Source organism: Orcinus orca, chromosome 11, assembly GCF_937001465.1.
Source record: "Orcinus orca chromosome 11, mOrcOrc1.1, whole genome shotgun sequence".
In the NCBI taxonomy this organism is placed as follows: Eukaryota; Metazoa; Chordata; class Mammalia; order Artiodactyla; family Delphinidae; genus Orcinus; species Orcinus orca.
In genome coordinates, this window is record NC_064569.1 from 94173845 (window position 1) to 94187455 (window position 13611).

At 62.9% G+C, this 13611-nt stretch overlaps 1 protein-coding gene across 3 annotated transcripts in view; it reads left to right on the forward strand.

Annotated features, from left to right (window-relative positions):
- Nucleotides 1–11446, forward strand: part of CACNA1I (calcium voltage-gated channel subunit alpha1 I) — a 117195-nt gene extending 105749 nt beyond the window's left edge. Inside the window, exons 31-37 of one of the 3 annotated variants that reach the window (XM_004279506.3) lie at nucleotides 113–234; nucleotides 701–1045; nucleotides 1294–1440; nucleotides 2292–2414; nucleotides 4027–4192; nucleotides 5655–5851; nucleotides 7193–11446. In XM_004279506.3, the coding sequence (XP_004279554.1) occupies nucleotides 113–234; nucleotides 701–1045; nucleotides 1294–1440; nucleotides 2292–2414; nucleotides 4027–4192; nucleotides 5655–5851; nucleotides 7193–7834 (1742 nt within the window). In that variant the 3' untranslated portion in view covers nucleotides 7835–11446. Of the gene's footprint in view, nucleotides 1–112; nucleotides 235–700; nucleotides 1046–1293; nucleotides 1441–2291; nucleotides 2415–4026; nucleotides 4193–5651; nucleotides 5852–7192 lie in introns of all 3 variants that reach the window. The other 2 variants (XM_049693894.1, XM_049693895.1) reach the window with 2 other exon arrangements.
- The last annotated feature ends 2165 nt before the right edge of the window (nucleotides 11447–13611 follow it).

Sequence of the window (13611 nt, forward strand, 5' to 3'; positions counted from 1 at the left end):
TCTGTGGGCTGGGCACAGTCCGCACGCACCTCTGAGGTTGTCGTGGGATTCTGAGATGAGGCCGAGAGGCAGCAGTGCAGGGCGGCCCGGGCTGACCCCACTCTCCTTCCAGTCTGCAATGACGAGAACCCGTGTGAGGGCATGAGCCGGCACGCCACCTTCGAGAACTTCGGCATGGCCTTCCTCACGCTCTTCCAGGTCTCCACTGGCGACAACTGGAACGGGATCATGAAGGTACACGTGGGTGGGCTGGGGAGGGAGAGTTCGGCTGGGTTCCGGGTCCTGACAGCCAGGGCTCCCGGGCCCTCTGCCTGCCCAGCGGGAGGGGGGTGCAGGGCACAGAGAAGCAGAGGGACCTGCCCAGGACCCTGAAGCACAGTGAGGTGGAGATAAGGCCAGGGTCTCTGTCTGCCCCTAAGTGCTGCTCTGGGGTCAGTGCTCAGATTCTAGGGGACAGGACTCTGCCCAGGGCCAGAGGGTCCTGGGGGCCCACGGCCAGGGCCAGGGGCTCCGGGCACCACTCCTCCGGGTGCCAGGCACTCGGCGTTGGCCTCACTGCCCATCACCCAGCGCAGGCTCCTCGGCCCTGGCCCGCGGTCTGGCCTGGACTGGGTGGGGAGGGGCTTGTGAGGACAGAGATGAGGCCTGCGCCTGGAGGCCCCCGGGCCTCACCACTGCCTCCCCGCCCCGCCGGGTGCAGGACACCCTGCGGGACTGCACCCATGACGAGCGCAGCTGCCTGAGCAGCCTGCAGTTCGTGTCGCCGCTGTACTTCGTCAGCTTCGTGCTCACGGCCCAGTTCGTGCTCATCAACGTGGTGGTGGCCGTGCTCATGAAGCACCTGGACGACAGCAACAAGGAGGCCCAGGAGGACGCTGAGATGGACGCTGAGCTGGAGCTGGAGATTGCCCACGGCCTGGGCCCCAGCCCGCGGCCACCTGCCGGCTCCCCGGGGGCACACGTGCCTGGCCGCGGGCCAGGAGGGGCGGGTAGCGCGGGCGACGCCGAGGGCCACCTGATCCGAAACTGCTATTCGCCAGCCCAGGTGGGCGGGGCCCGGAGAGGGCAGCGGGGTCGCAGAGGGCTGGGAGGGCAGCTGGGCGGGGGCCTCGGGCAGAAAGCTCTGTCGTTTCGGGCCCCACTTGCTCGGCTCCACTGAAGGGGCGACCCTGTGATGAGGGGTCGGGCCCAGGCCACGGGCAGAGAACCAGGAGGGCAGCTGTGCCCACCCGCCCCGCCGTCCCGACCCGGCCGATAATCCCGCCTGTCCCCACCCCGTCCCCGTCCGCCTAGGAGAACCTGTGGCTGGACAGCGTCTCTTTAATCATCAAGGACTCCTTGGAGGGGGAGCTGACCATCATCGACAACCTGTCCGGCTCCATCTTCCACCACTACTCCTCCCCGGCCAGCTGCGAGAAGTGTCACCATGACAAGCAGGAGGTAGTGGCAGCCCCGGAGGGAGCTGGGGCCTCGGGGTGGGGGGCCAGCCGGAGGGGAGAGCGGCTCTGGGTGGAGGCCTGGCTGGGCCGACTTGGCCGATGCTGCCCGGGGGCTGTGGCAGACCTGCCTCCCCGAGCCCGGGCTGGCCTGTCCGTCCGCTCAGTGCAGGCCTGTGGCGTGGCCTCAGGAGCTGCGAGGCCCCTCTCTGTGTCTGTACACAGTGGGTGCTCAGAAAGGGCCCACCTTGGTGGTGGGCTGCTAGGGCCAGCAGGAAGCCCGTGTGTCACCTCTGGTGCAGTTTGCCTTTTCTGTGACAAACTTCAGGTGGAGTTTCCCGGATGGGCATCCCAGGGCGTCCAGTGGCCTTGGGCCTGTCTTGTGCAGGCTCAGGCGGGCCCTCTCCCCTCTCCCCAGTGGGGCCCTGAGCTCGTCCCCAGGGGTGTTCCAGCCCCTGGGAACCCCCCTAACCTGAAGTGGCTTCAAATTCCCCAGGGTCCTCCGGGCTTGCAAACACCTCTGCGCGTGCGGGTAGCCTGCACAGGGCCACGGGTGAGTTAGACCCAGCCAGCCTCGAGTGGCACTTGGCCTGGGGGCAAGCAGACCAGCTTTGGTTCACAGCTCACGGCAGCTCACCTGCCCTCCAGCCCAGCCCAGGCGTGGCACTCTGCAGGCTGTGACACCCTCATGTCATCTCCCACCCCCTGCCCAGGCTGGGTTCCTGCACAAGGTGGACATGCTGTCTGTGCTCAGATCTCTGGTCCTCTCTGACCACTGCCCTGCATCTTTCTGGAGGACCGGACTGCCCCATCCCAGCCCCAGGGGGGACCCGACGCTGCCGCCTCTCCCTGCAGGTGCAGCTGGCCGAGACAGAGGCCTTCTCCCTGAACTCAGACAGGTCCTCGTCCATCCTGCTTGGCGATGACCTGAGTCTGGAGGACCCCGCAGCCTGCCCACCTGGCCCCAGAGACAGCAAGGTGAGCGCCCAGTGGGCTCCTGGGCAGGCAGGTCTGTCCTTGAGCCTGGCCTCTGCCTGCTGTGCCGGAACACTGTTCCTTCCTGGCTCACCACTTAAGTGGCACCCACTGTGTGCTGGGCCCTCATCTCCTGTTGATCAGATGAGGGCTGGGAACAGAGAGGCAGAGTGATTTACCTGAAGCCACACAGCAACGAGGCCAGCCAGGGCTCCAATCACAGCATCCAAGTGGCCTTGGCCACTCGCTGTAGCTTGGATGTTTTTGATCCATTTAATGGGAGTTGTCCCTGGCGGGCCAAACTTACAAGGGGGCCTTAAGGCTGAAGAGTTGAAACAGGCGCAAGCACCTACTGTGCGCCAGACTTTACTTGCACTCAGTGTGTCCATTCCCCAGCTCTGTGTGGCAGGGATAATGTGGCTCCATTTCACATGTGAGGACATGAGAGCTCTGAGAAGTGAGTTAGCTTGTCCTGTCACACAGCCGGGCAAGGCAGAGCAGGGAAGCCAGCCCTGGGGCTGGTCCCCAACCTCTGCCCTAGAGACGGTCAGTCTGAGGAGGTCAGGAGGGCTGGAAGGGCCACTATGTTGATCCTGCGGACTCAGGCAGGGGAGGTGTGCCACCTGGCTTGTGACCTCAAGGCCAAGTCGTTCTTGCCCCAGCTCAGGGATGAGAGCGGGAGCCCCTGGCCTGAGGTTGGGGTGCAGTGGCCCTGCCCTAAGAGAGCCTCGGTCCCCCTGACCCCTGACTCCTGGGCAGCCTGGGTTTGGCACCACTGCCCCCCAGGGCTGTCCTCCATCAGCTCCAGGAAGGCTGGGATGGGGGGAGTGGATCTTCCCAGCCCCTCCCTGCCCCCTGCCCCCTCCCTGACAGCTGACAGCTCCTACAGCTCCTTCCTGTATCTCCTGCACCCCTGCACTGTTTTCCACACAGGATGTTGGGGTGCACAGTTTCTAGGGCCTCGTTGGGCTTAGATGGGTGCTGTTTTATTAGGACTCAAAGGACAGTTCGTAGGGGCTCATCTGCCTTGGAGGGGACATTGAGGCAGCTTTTGAGGAGCTTACTGTGCAGAGGTCGCCTTGGGCTGCAGGGTTGAGAAGGGTTAGGGCCCAGGGAGTGCCAGGAAGGAAGGCTGGCAGCTTCTGGGTGCCAGGCCCCAGAAGGACGGGTTACTCTCTCGTTTATGGCTGTAAGAACGGAGACTCAGCCACAGGAAGGGACCTGCCCAGGGTCATGCTCACAGGGAGGCCCTGCAGCCGCTTGGCCAGGCGTCTGGTGCCTTCACCCGCCTAGACTTGGCTCTTTTACTGACCAGGGTCTGAACTAGGCACTTGGCTACAGAGACAAGGAAGACCCTCAAGGATCTCAGAGTCATGAGGGGAGTGAGTGGGAAACTGCTACCTGCCTGGGACATCAGAGAGGGCTTCCTGGAGGCGGGGCCCTTTCACCCAGGCTTTGGAAGATGATGATTGCTGGCCAGGTAGCCGAGGCGAGAAGGCCATCCCAGGCAGTGAGAGCGACCAAGCAAAGGGCTGAAGAGCAAGGGCATGAAAGCAGCTGTGGCAGGCTGTCCCCCCTCCACCATCCTGCCCCTTTCACCTCCCTTTTCCTGTAGGGTGAGCCGGACCCGCCTGAGCCGATGCGGGTAGGGGACCTGGGTGAATGCTTCTTCCCCTTATCCAACACGGCTGTCTCGTCGGATCCGGAGAACTTCCTGTGTGAGATGGAGTCGATCCCATTCAACCCCGTCCGGTCCTGGCTGAAACACGAGAGCAACCAAGGTGAGGGGTGGGAGCCCCGTCAGCTCCCCACAGCCCTGATCTCGGGTGTTGGCTTCAGAGGGGGCGGGCTGAGTTTTTTCCTTGGTGTTTTTGCCTAGACTATTATATTGAGTCCAGAAAGAACCAAATGGATAACTGATAATAAAATATAGGAATCTCAGGCCTGATAGAAATGAGATCATAATTATACCAGAAGTCTAGGCTAGTGGAAGATTCATGCTGAGTGTCCTAGGAGCTGTGGTGATAGAGGAAACACGTTGGCACACAGAGCTCGTCAAGCAGAATGAAAACTGCCTAATTATTGAAGGGTTTTTCTAGAGCTGAATTCGAGAGGTGTTTATCCCACAGATCGTCACACAAGGTGACGCTGAACAACAGAAAGCCTGTTGTCCTCAACAGCCCTTTCGTACAAAGCCCCACCCTCAGCATCCTCTGTTTGCGCTTTGGGCTTGTGGCTGGGTTCTGGGCGGGAGGACGGAGGACTCAGTTGACTGGTCCATCACGGACTTATCTTCACTTCCAGTCCCGTTGGAGGGTGATGGGATCTGGCTTCACAGCACTGGCTGGGGAAGGGGGCAGAGGGGTGAGCTCAGCAGAAGAGGGGCCCCCAGATCCTGAGCTCACCCCAAGTGCTATTCTGGGAGGCCTGGCCCTGAGCGCTTTCCAGGAGCTGGGGGTGGAGTGACTTCCGAGGACCTTCCCTAAAGCTGACGGCCTCTGGACTGGACCTGATGGCTGAGGGGCCAAGATCCCAGACTTCCTGAACCAAAAGTTCGGGCACAGGACCCAAGAGCCTTTCTGATCCAACGAAATCCCATCTTCTTTACCTAACCGTTCATTAGCATTTTTCTTACATAATAAGACATAGATTAGGAATCCCCCTACCTGGGGACACTCAGGCTTCCATCTTCATCCTGGAAGGCACTGAGGGGACCGTGGACAGAGGTTGCCCCCGAAGACCGGCCCCAGCTCTCATTTCCCCCTCGCCCTCTCCTTGCCCCTCTCCATCCCCAGCACTGTCTGCTCTGCCATCCTGCCTGCTGTCCTAGGGGGGCCCCCAGGCCTGGCCAGACCTCCTGGGTGTTAGGACCTGGGGGGGTGACTGTCACAGTGAGCAGTGCTGTGCACGGGGCTGGGAGCTCCACAGCTGCCTCTTGCTCTTATAGCCTTCTCTCCACTCCTCGAGGTGGGCAGCTGGTCCCCATTTCACAGAGGAAGGAACCCAGGGGGCCTTGAGCCTGGGTCTGCCTGGCTCCAGAAACTGTGCCTTTGCCAAGTGCCCATCCTCCCAGGACTCACACGGGCAGGCTCGGTGTTCCTCTCTTGCTTTCACAAAGGGGACACCGAGGCTCAGAGAGGGAGCCCGCGGTCTCACATACAGTTTGTTAGGTGGCCCTTTCCTGCCAACCCCCCTCAGGGGCCTGAGCCTGCTCCCCAGCTCCCTCTTCTCCCTCCCCAGCAGCGCCCCCGAGCCCCTTCTCCCCGGATGCCTCCAACGCACTCCTGCCCATGCCGGCCGAGTTCTTCCACCCTGCTGTGGCCGCCAGCCAGAAAGGACAGGAGAAGGCCGCTGGTGCCGGGACCCTCCCCAAGATTGCCCTGCAGGGCTCCTGGGCGTCCCTGCGGTTGCCAAGCGTCAACTGCACCCTCCGCCAGCAGGTATGGCACTCCCAGCTCTGAGAGCTCTCCTGTCAGGGGACATCTGAGGGGGCCTTAAGTCCAAGGTGGAGGAGGAGGGGGTGGGCCCAGCCGAAGGCACAGGGCACGGCAGTGCTGGGGGCACTTGGGAAAGTGAGGGGGTAGTGCTGAGACTTGAGGGAGGAGGTGGCCCTAGAGGCTGATAAAATGGGCAGAGCCGGGTCCCAGGGCATCTGGGGACAGAAGAGGGTGGGGCAGGCCCGGAGGTGGGGGGGGGCGGGGCCCTGAAGGATGGTCATGGGGATGGGGAGGAGGGGGCGTTGGGAGGCTTTGCAGGGGGTGGTGGAGCTCTGAGGGGGTTGGGGTGTGATTACTAGGAATGGAGATGGGGGGGCAGGTCTGGGCGATGGCAGGTCTTGGTCTGCAGGGCCACCTGTATTGGATTGGTCAGGGCCACCACCTGGGCACCCACAGGGCCCAGAGCACAGAGCAGAAGGGTCTGCGGACGTGACATCCCTCTTCTGTGGGCGGGTGCTGGGGGAAGGGACCAGGTCCCCGGGAGAGGTACCCTGCGGCGGAGGGAGGGCGGGGCCCAGGGCCCCGGCAGGTAGTCATTTGCTCACTCGGTGACTGCTGACCCCAGCTGCGCGCCTGGCTGTGTGCTAGGCTTGCAGGCTACAGCGGGCGGCACGATGACAGAGTCCCTGCCTCCTGGGTTTTACAGTTTAGTGTTTAGTGCGTTGCAGGGATGTGAGAGGAGAGAAGATACACCAAAAGAAATGCATGGAAAGTACAGTCTGTTTGATAGTGATACGGGCCAGGGAGAACGCTGCACAGGGAAGGGGGCTGTGCGGGGAGCCGGGGCGTGGAGGGGCTGGGAAGGCTGTGAGGGGTAAAGCGGGTGGGTATCAGCCGGGAAGAACTTTCCAGGCGGCAGCCAGAGCAGAGGTGCGGGTGGGGGTAGGGCAGTGGGGTGGGGCCGGGAGGATCCCGGTGAGCAAGGGGGAGGGTGGTGGGAAGTGAGGTCCCAGAGGGGTGGGGTGGGGCCCAAGGGCTTTTACCCCCTGTGAGCCCGGAGCCTACGCCACCCGCGGGGGGGCCAGGGTCTGATGGGGTCCGAGAAGGATGACGCCGACTGTCCCCCGAGGGTCGGGGAGTGGGGTGGGGCAGGGGGCCGGGTCGGAAGGCCACCCAGGAGCTCAGACAGGTGGTGGTTGGGCGAAGGGGAAGCCTGGGATGCCGCGTGTGATCCGAGGGAGTTCCTGAGGGCTTGGAAGGAGGGCTGGGCGTGCCCGCGTGTCACCGGGAGGGGCGGGCTGCGGGACACCGGGCGGCCCCCCATCCCCTGTGACCTCCCCGCAGGCCACGGGGAGCAACACGTCGCTGGAGGGCAGCCGCAGCAGTTCGGCGGGCAGCCTGCAGACCACGCTGGAGGACAGCCTGACCCTGAGCGACAGCCCGCGACGCGCCCTGGGGCCGCCCGCGCCCGCCCCGGGGCTCCGCGCCGGCCCGTCGCCAGCCGGCCGCCGTCGCCCGAGCCTGCGGGGCCGGGGCCAGTTCAGCCTGAGCGGGCTGCGGGCGCATCAGCGCAGCCACAGCAGCGGGGGCTCCACCAGCCCGGGCTGCACCCAGCACGACTCCATGGACCCGTCGGACGAGGAGGGCGCGGGCTGCCGGGCCGGCGGGGGCGCGGGCAGCGAGCACTCGGAGACGCTCAGCAGCCTTTCGCTCACCTCCCTCTTCGGGCCGCCGCCCCCACCGCCCGGCCTCCCGCCCGCGCGCAGGTTCAGCAGTACCAGCAGCCTGGCCGCCGGCCCCGGCCATCCCCGCGCCGCCGCCCGGCCCCAAGGCCTGGCCCGCAGCCCCTCCTGGGCCGCCGATCGCCGCAAGGACCCGCCGTGCCAGGCCGATCCGGCCGCCGCCCGGGGCCCCTGGGCGCCCGAGCCGCAGCCGCCGCCGGGGGAGCCACAGCCCGGGGACGCCGCGAGCCAGGGCAGGAGATGAGGGCCGCCGCCCGCCCGCCCCGTCTCACCTTCTTTACCTCAGGAGCCAGGGGCAGACAGCAATACTTCGTCCGCGACCTGGCCGCCGCGCCGAGCCGCCGGGGCTGGGGGAGGAGCAGGGTCCGGGCTGCCGAGGCTCAGATGGGCTCAGCGTGGTCCTGCCCGTGCATATACGTGTATACATATGCATATACATAGAGACAGACATATATATTTATTTATTTTTTCTACTGAGAGCTTATGACTTCCAGAAAGTGCTGAAGGTGGGGAGTGCGGGTCCGGGCCCAGACGGGGCTTTCGCCTGACGTTTGGGGCCCAGGCCAGACCCACTCCAGGGCAGAAGGTCCTGCCGGGGCGTCGGCAGCCGTGATTTCTGGCGTCTCCCCTGGGCCGAGAGTAGCTTGGAGAGGGCTCTCAGGCCCCCGAGGGTCCCGTGGCCAGGGAGACAGGCCCAGAAGAAGAGGTGGGATTCAGGGTGCATTTTTTTCCTTTAAAGAAGAAACGCTGCTAAGATCCCGCCCGTCCACGTGTTGGGGTGTCTGTCTTGTTCCCGAGCGTCTAGTTGTTGTGACAGTCTTTTATAGATGCCCCAGAGCACACAAACTCTCTTAGTCAACCAGTTAGGTGTCTTTCTTCAGAAAAACCAGGGGCGAGTAGTCGTATTGTTTTAGGGCAGGGGTGGGGGGAAGGGCGTCTCCAAGGCTGGGCAGGGGCCTCTGCCTCAGGTGAGGTCCTTGGCCCGGGTGGCTTTGCCCCAAGGAGGCTGAGGGCAGCGAGGCTGCAGGAGGGAGAGGAAAGGTGGAGGCATTAAGCAGATGAGATGCTTGAAGGTCAAAGGAACCCGCCTGGTGTGTGCTGGTCGGGCTGCCCCTGGGGCTCCTGGGCTCGGGCAGTCAGTGGCTGGTTACTTATTGCCTTTTAGCCCCCAGGTGGTCCCTGAGCCACGGCCATTCCAGGAGGTTGTACCGCCCCCTCCCCTCACAACCCCCTGTCCCCTGAGCTGCTCTGCCGCCCCTCTCCCCACCCTCCATGGAGTTCAGGGTGAAGCAGATCTGACAGGATTCTAAGCAGGGGTGACGCCCAGCCTGACACCTGGAGACCACATCCCCCCCCCTCCTGCTGCTTGTCTCTGGGTCTCTGTCTCATACCCATCACCCCCACTTCCCCAAAGCTGCAGTGCTTCCCAAATGGGTCACGGACGGGTATTTTTTTATTTGACTAGTTATGCATTTATTTTAGTATTTATTAGAAAAAAAACAGTACACTGACCCCATGATTTCACAGACATATTGCTGAGGTCAAGGCTAGTTTCTGAGCAGTGAACGGACTTGAAGTCAGTCTGAAGAAGGTTGGGAAGTGGTGGTGGAATGGTCTGCGGACACGCAGGGGTCATGGGGTGGGAAAGGCTGCAAGTTGGGACCCACTGTGCTTCAGGAATAACCAGGCCCTTTGCCTGTGTGAGATCGTCTCAGCGGCTTCAGCTGGGCCCCGCTGAGGAGCCCTTGACCTCGTTCCCAAACCCTGACCTTAAAGAGTCTGGCTTCGGGCTGGGCTGCAAGCTGTGGGGAGGGTCTGCTTGACGGGCTCTGGGTGTCTTCTGGGCAGCGTAGGGCCCCCTGGGGCCTGGGCATCGTGCACAGGGAGAGGGCAGTGTGGCCAGCAAAGCCTTTCCCCCAGAGCTGCTGGGGGGAAGGGTTGCCAGGCCCACTTTACACCTGAGGAAACCAAGGCCCAGGGAGGTGAGGGGGCCACCCCAGGATCCCCCGGGGCCTCGGGCACCTGAGCCTGGAACGTGCAACAGTGACCCTGAGTTTCAGAGCAGGCGGCTTCAGAAGCCATAGCCTGGCCGCGGGCCTTTGCAGGGGGCGCGGTGAGACCTGGCTTTGCCCCTGAGCTTCTGGGGCCCCCCCTCCTCGCCCAGAAGGGCGTGGTGGGCAGTCCTCGTCGAGGGGTCGCTATGAGGACACACAAGGCGATGCCCAGACGCTGTGCTCCCTCCCAGGACGGGAGCCTCCAGGGTGGGAGGCTGGCTGGGCCTGGGGTCGCGTCCCCTCCCGCCCCCAGTGGCCTGTTGGCTGGTGAGGGAGGCCGGGCCCAAGTCCCAAGCCGCCTGCCTGCCCCAGAGAGCCTTGCGCTGGCTGCCTTTGCCACGCCCACGGCTTCATCACGGGGTGGGGCGCTCGCTCCTCTGGGGAAGAGGAGGGCTTGGGCAGCCTGCCTGGCTCTGCCTTGCCCTCCCTCCCAGCGCCATGCTGGCGCCAGCCATCGAGGCGGAGGAGAGGCCACGCGCACAGTGGCTGCGCACGGCAGCATGTTCCTGGAGGGACGTGTGTGCTGGGGACCGGAAGGTGGCCAGTGGGACCTGAGAGGACCGTGTGGAGGGTGGGTTGGCGTCCAAGGGGATGGCATGTGACACTGGTCAGCGGCTTCCGTCTTCTGGGCTCAGGTGTCATCCTGTTTACTCTGCACGGTGGCCCTGAGCCGTGTGCACTGCTGCTCCATGCACAGACCAGGGAAGTGACTTTCTTGGTGACTTTCTTGGTGTCACCGGGTTATAAGTGGCTGGGCAGGGAACACGTCCCGGGCGAGTCTGACACAGAGCCATCCTTTTACCCTGAACTGAGTGACCCCAGAACCAGCAGACACGTGGGAAGAGTGACCCAGGCATCGCCTGAGCGATGGTGTGAGGGCTGGACAGAGCAGGGTGTGTCTGGAGGTGGGCATAGCTGAACACGAAGCATAGAAATTTTGCCTGAGGGAGTTGTGGGAGATGGGGCTGGCTCCTGGAGGGTCCCAAATGCTGACCCCAGGCACTTGGCCTTTTTCCTGGGAGCTACAGGCGATGGGGGACCAGGGAAGCTGTGATTGGCCAGGAAAAACCCAAATGGCTAAAGGGTTGGGTGAATAGCCCCTCGGCCCTCCCTGATCCTGTGGCCTGTCCATCACAAAAGCACAAACCTACCCTAACCCACATGGCCTGGCCTTGCGGAGAGTGAGGACCCTGGTGCTGGACACCCCAAGCTGTCTGTTTGCGGGCTTCTGCAGCGTGGTGGCTGGTGGGCCCCTCAACACCTGTACAAAGGGACCCAAGACCAGATGGGGCATAGTCTACCCAGCCAAACCCTTTTCCTGTCCCCTGCCGGGCCTCCTCCTGCACCAGGCAGCCCCCTAAAAGTGGACGAAGTGTGCACAGTACCAGCCTGTCTGCCTGTCTTCCCCCCAAATCTTCCCACTGGAGCTTTCTGTTTCCAGGGCCACCTCTGGCCCCCTTTGCTGCGCTGTGTAAGGGCTTGGGTTCTTAGAAGCCGCTGTTTAGCCCAGGTACACATACTCTTTTTGTCTCTGCGCAATAATCAGTGTTCCCGGCAGAGCCCGGGCCGTGCTGGGGTTTAGGGAGGAGACAGAGGCCACCTCCTCCTGGAAGCCCTCGACCCAGCCCTGCTGCTGTGACTATCGCACTCCCAGTCGCTGTACAGTTTCTATGGTGTGAATAAACTTCCCTCCTAGTTGCTGATGGCGCTGGTACCTGCTGGCCCAGATGGCCCGGGATAAAGAAACCAAGCGGCAGCCGCCACCAGTGCTGTTTTGAATAAAACCCAGAAGCTTATTTCAGAATTTCTCCATGTGTCTGTGCTGTTCTTTCCCCAGTGGGGTGGGTGTAGAGTTGGGGGGCTTCCCAGTGGGTGGGGTGATGATGTGTTCATCATGCCCAGGCTGTGGGGCCTGGGGTGTCTGGGACTTAGAGACACCCATGAAAGTGTCCTCTCATGCCGGGGTAAGGTTTGGGGACTTGCTGGGCTGGGGAGGAAGCAGGGCCTGGCTCTCGCACTCTGGTTCTGTAGCTAAGATGCTGGACCTGGGTGAGAGGGTCGCAGAGAGTAATAGTCTAGTCACCTGGCACTGTTGCCTGAAATCATACGATGGGTATTTTCAGGACTGTTTAGGCTGCAAGGGACAAAAACCCGACTCAAATGAAACTGAGAATAAAAAAAAGAAAGAGCCAGAAGAGAGGAAAGGAAGGGAGGGTGGAAAGTGAGAAACAAGAAGGAACTAACTTACAGGCTCAAGTAGCTAAAAAGTCCAGAGGCGGCGTTGCCTTCAGGTGCAGCCGGATCAACAGCTCCAGCTATGTCGCTAGGAAGGAGCCTCTCCACCTCTCGGTTCTGCTTCCCTCCTCCCCTAGTGGCCACCAGCAGCCTTGGCTTTGGGCCTGTCTGCCTATCCCCAGATGAGACAGCTCCTCTCCCTGACAGTCTGGCAAAGTTCACGGAATCTCATAGGCTGACCGGGGTACGTGCCAGGCTCTGATTGATCAGGTCTGAACTCCGGGATTCAGGGATGGGGGCGACCTACCTGCCTCGCGGCCTGAGAGCAGGGTAGGGAGGAGCTGTCAAGGAGCATTGCTGTGCACTTGTTGGAAGGAGGGGATGAGGGCTGGGCAGGCAGCCAAACCTCGCCTCGGGCTAAGCTCCCTGCAGCTTCGTCCCTGGGAACAGCGCTCTCACTGCCGCCCTTCAGATGAGGCCAGGGGCCCAGAGAGGTCCAGAGGCTGGTCACCTGGACGTCAACAAGCTGTGGGAGCAGAAGAGCCAAGTTGGTGGCTAGAGGGCCTGCCTGGTCCCCACCAGCCTTTGCTGGGCCTCCCATCCCCCCAGCGTGCGCTGTCTTTCCTCAGGGGCTGACCGGGGTCTCGGCATGGCCAAGGGAGGGACACAGCGATGTCGCGTGTGACCTCCAACACTGCACCTCCCTCTCTGAGGCCCCACCCACTCTGGAGAACAAGGTGAGCTGAGGTCACCGCACAGACAGGCCTGTAACCCTGGCCCTGCGTGATCCTGTCCGCTCGCCCCTGCTTTCCCCGTTTCTGCTCTGTGATCCCTTTCTGGTGGGCCCTGCAGCCCTGGGAGGTAACAGAGAAATCACCGCAGCTGTCTAGGTCCCTCTGCACGGCGCCCACATGGACGCTCCCAGCTGCCGGCCGTGATGCTCGGAGTTCCATGTCTTCCCTGCTCCAGGTGTCTAGAGGGGCCTTTCTACCTGGGCATCGGCCTCACGGTAGACAGAGCGGTGGGGGCAGGGAGAGAGGCAACACCTGGTGAGGGCAGCTGTGCACGCACTGTGTGCACGTGTGCCGGCCACTGGCCTGCCTCTGCTCCTGGACGGCCTGCCTCCGTCCAGAGAGGGGTGTTACCCTCATTTTCAGCTGAGGAAACTGAGGCAAACAGGCTGTCCACAGAGCAGGCCAAGTGCAGGTCCAGGCCCCAGCCTGAGCCTCATTCATCACCTGTGAGACCTGGTCTAGCTGCCCAGCCTAGGATCTCACGGCCAAAGGGTGCAGCAAGCCCTGGCTCCCTGGGGAGGCCCCCTGCTCCAGCCCCTCCTCTCCCAGCCCCTTGAGGCAGATCTGCTGGGCTCCACGTGTCCAAAAGCTCTAGATCGCTGTCCCCAAACACCTATCCCTCCCTGGAAGGCTGGGTGTCAGCCTGGGCTCCTCCCTTACCAGGGACCCTGGCCTGAATTGGGCCCACCTCACCCTTGCTTCCCTCCTGCTCCCGGGCCCAATCTCCTCCTCAGCTAAACACCTTCGTCCCCTCCCAACCCTCCCTGCTGACCCCCAGGGCCACGTCCCTCAGCCCCGCAGCTCACCCTGGTGAGCCCTGTGGAGGCAGCTGTCACTAGGACCATCCCTCCTTCTGGAACTCTGTCCTCCCTCCCAGCCCCCAGGCTGTCCCTGCCTCCTGGTTCTCACAGGAGCCTTGGGGCCAGGCCCCTCCTCGT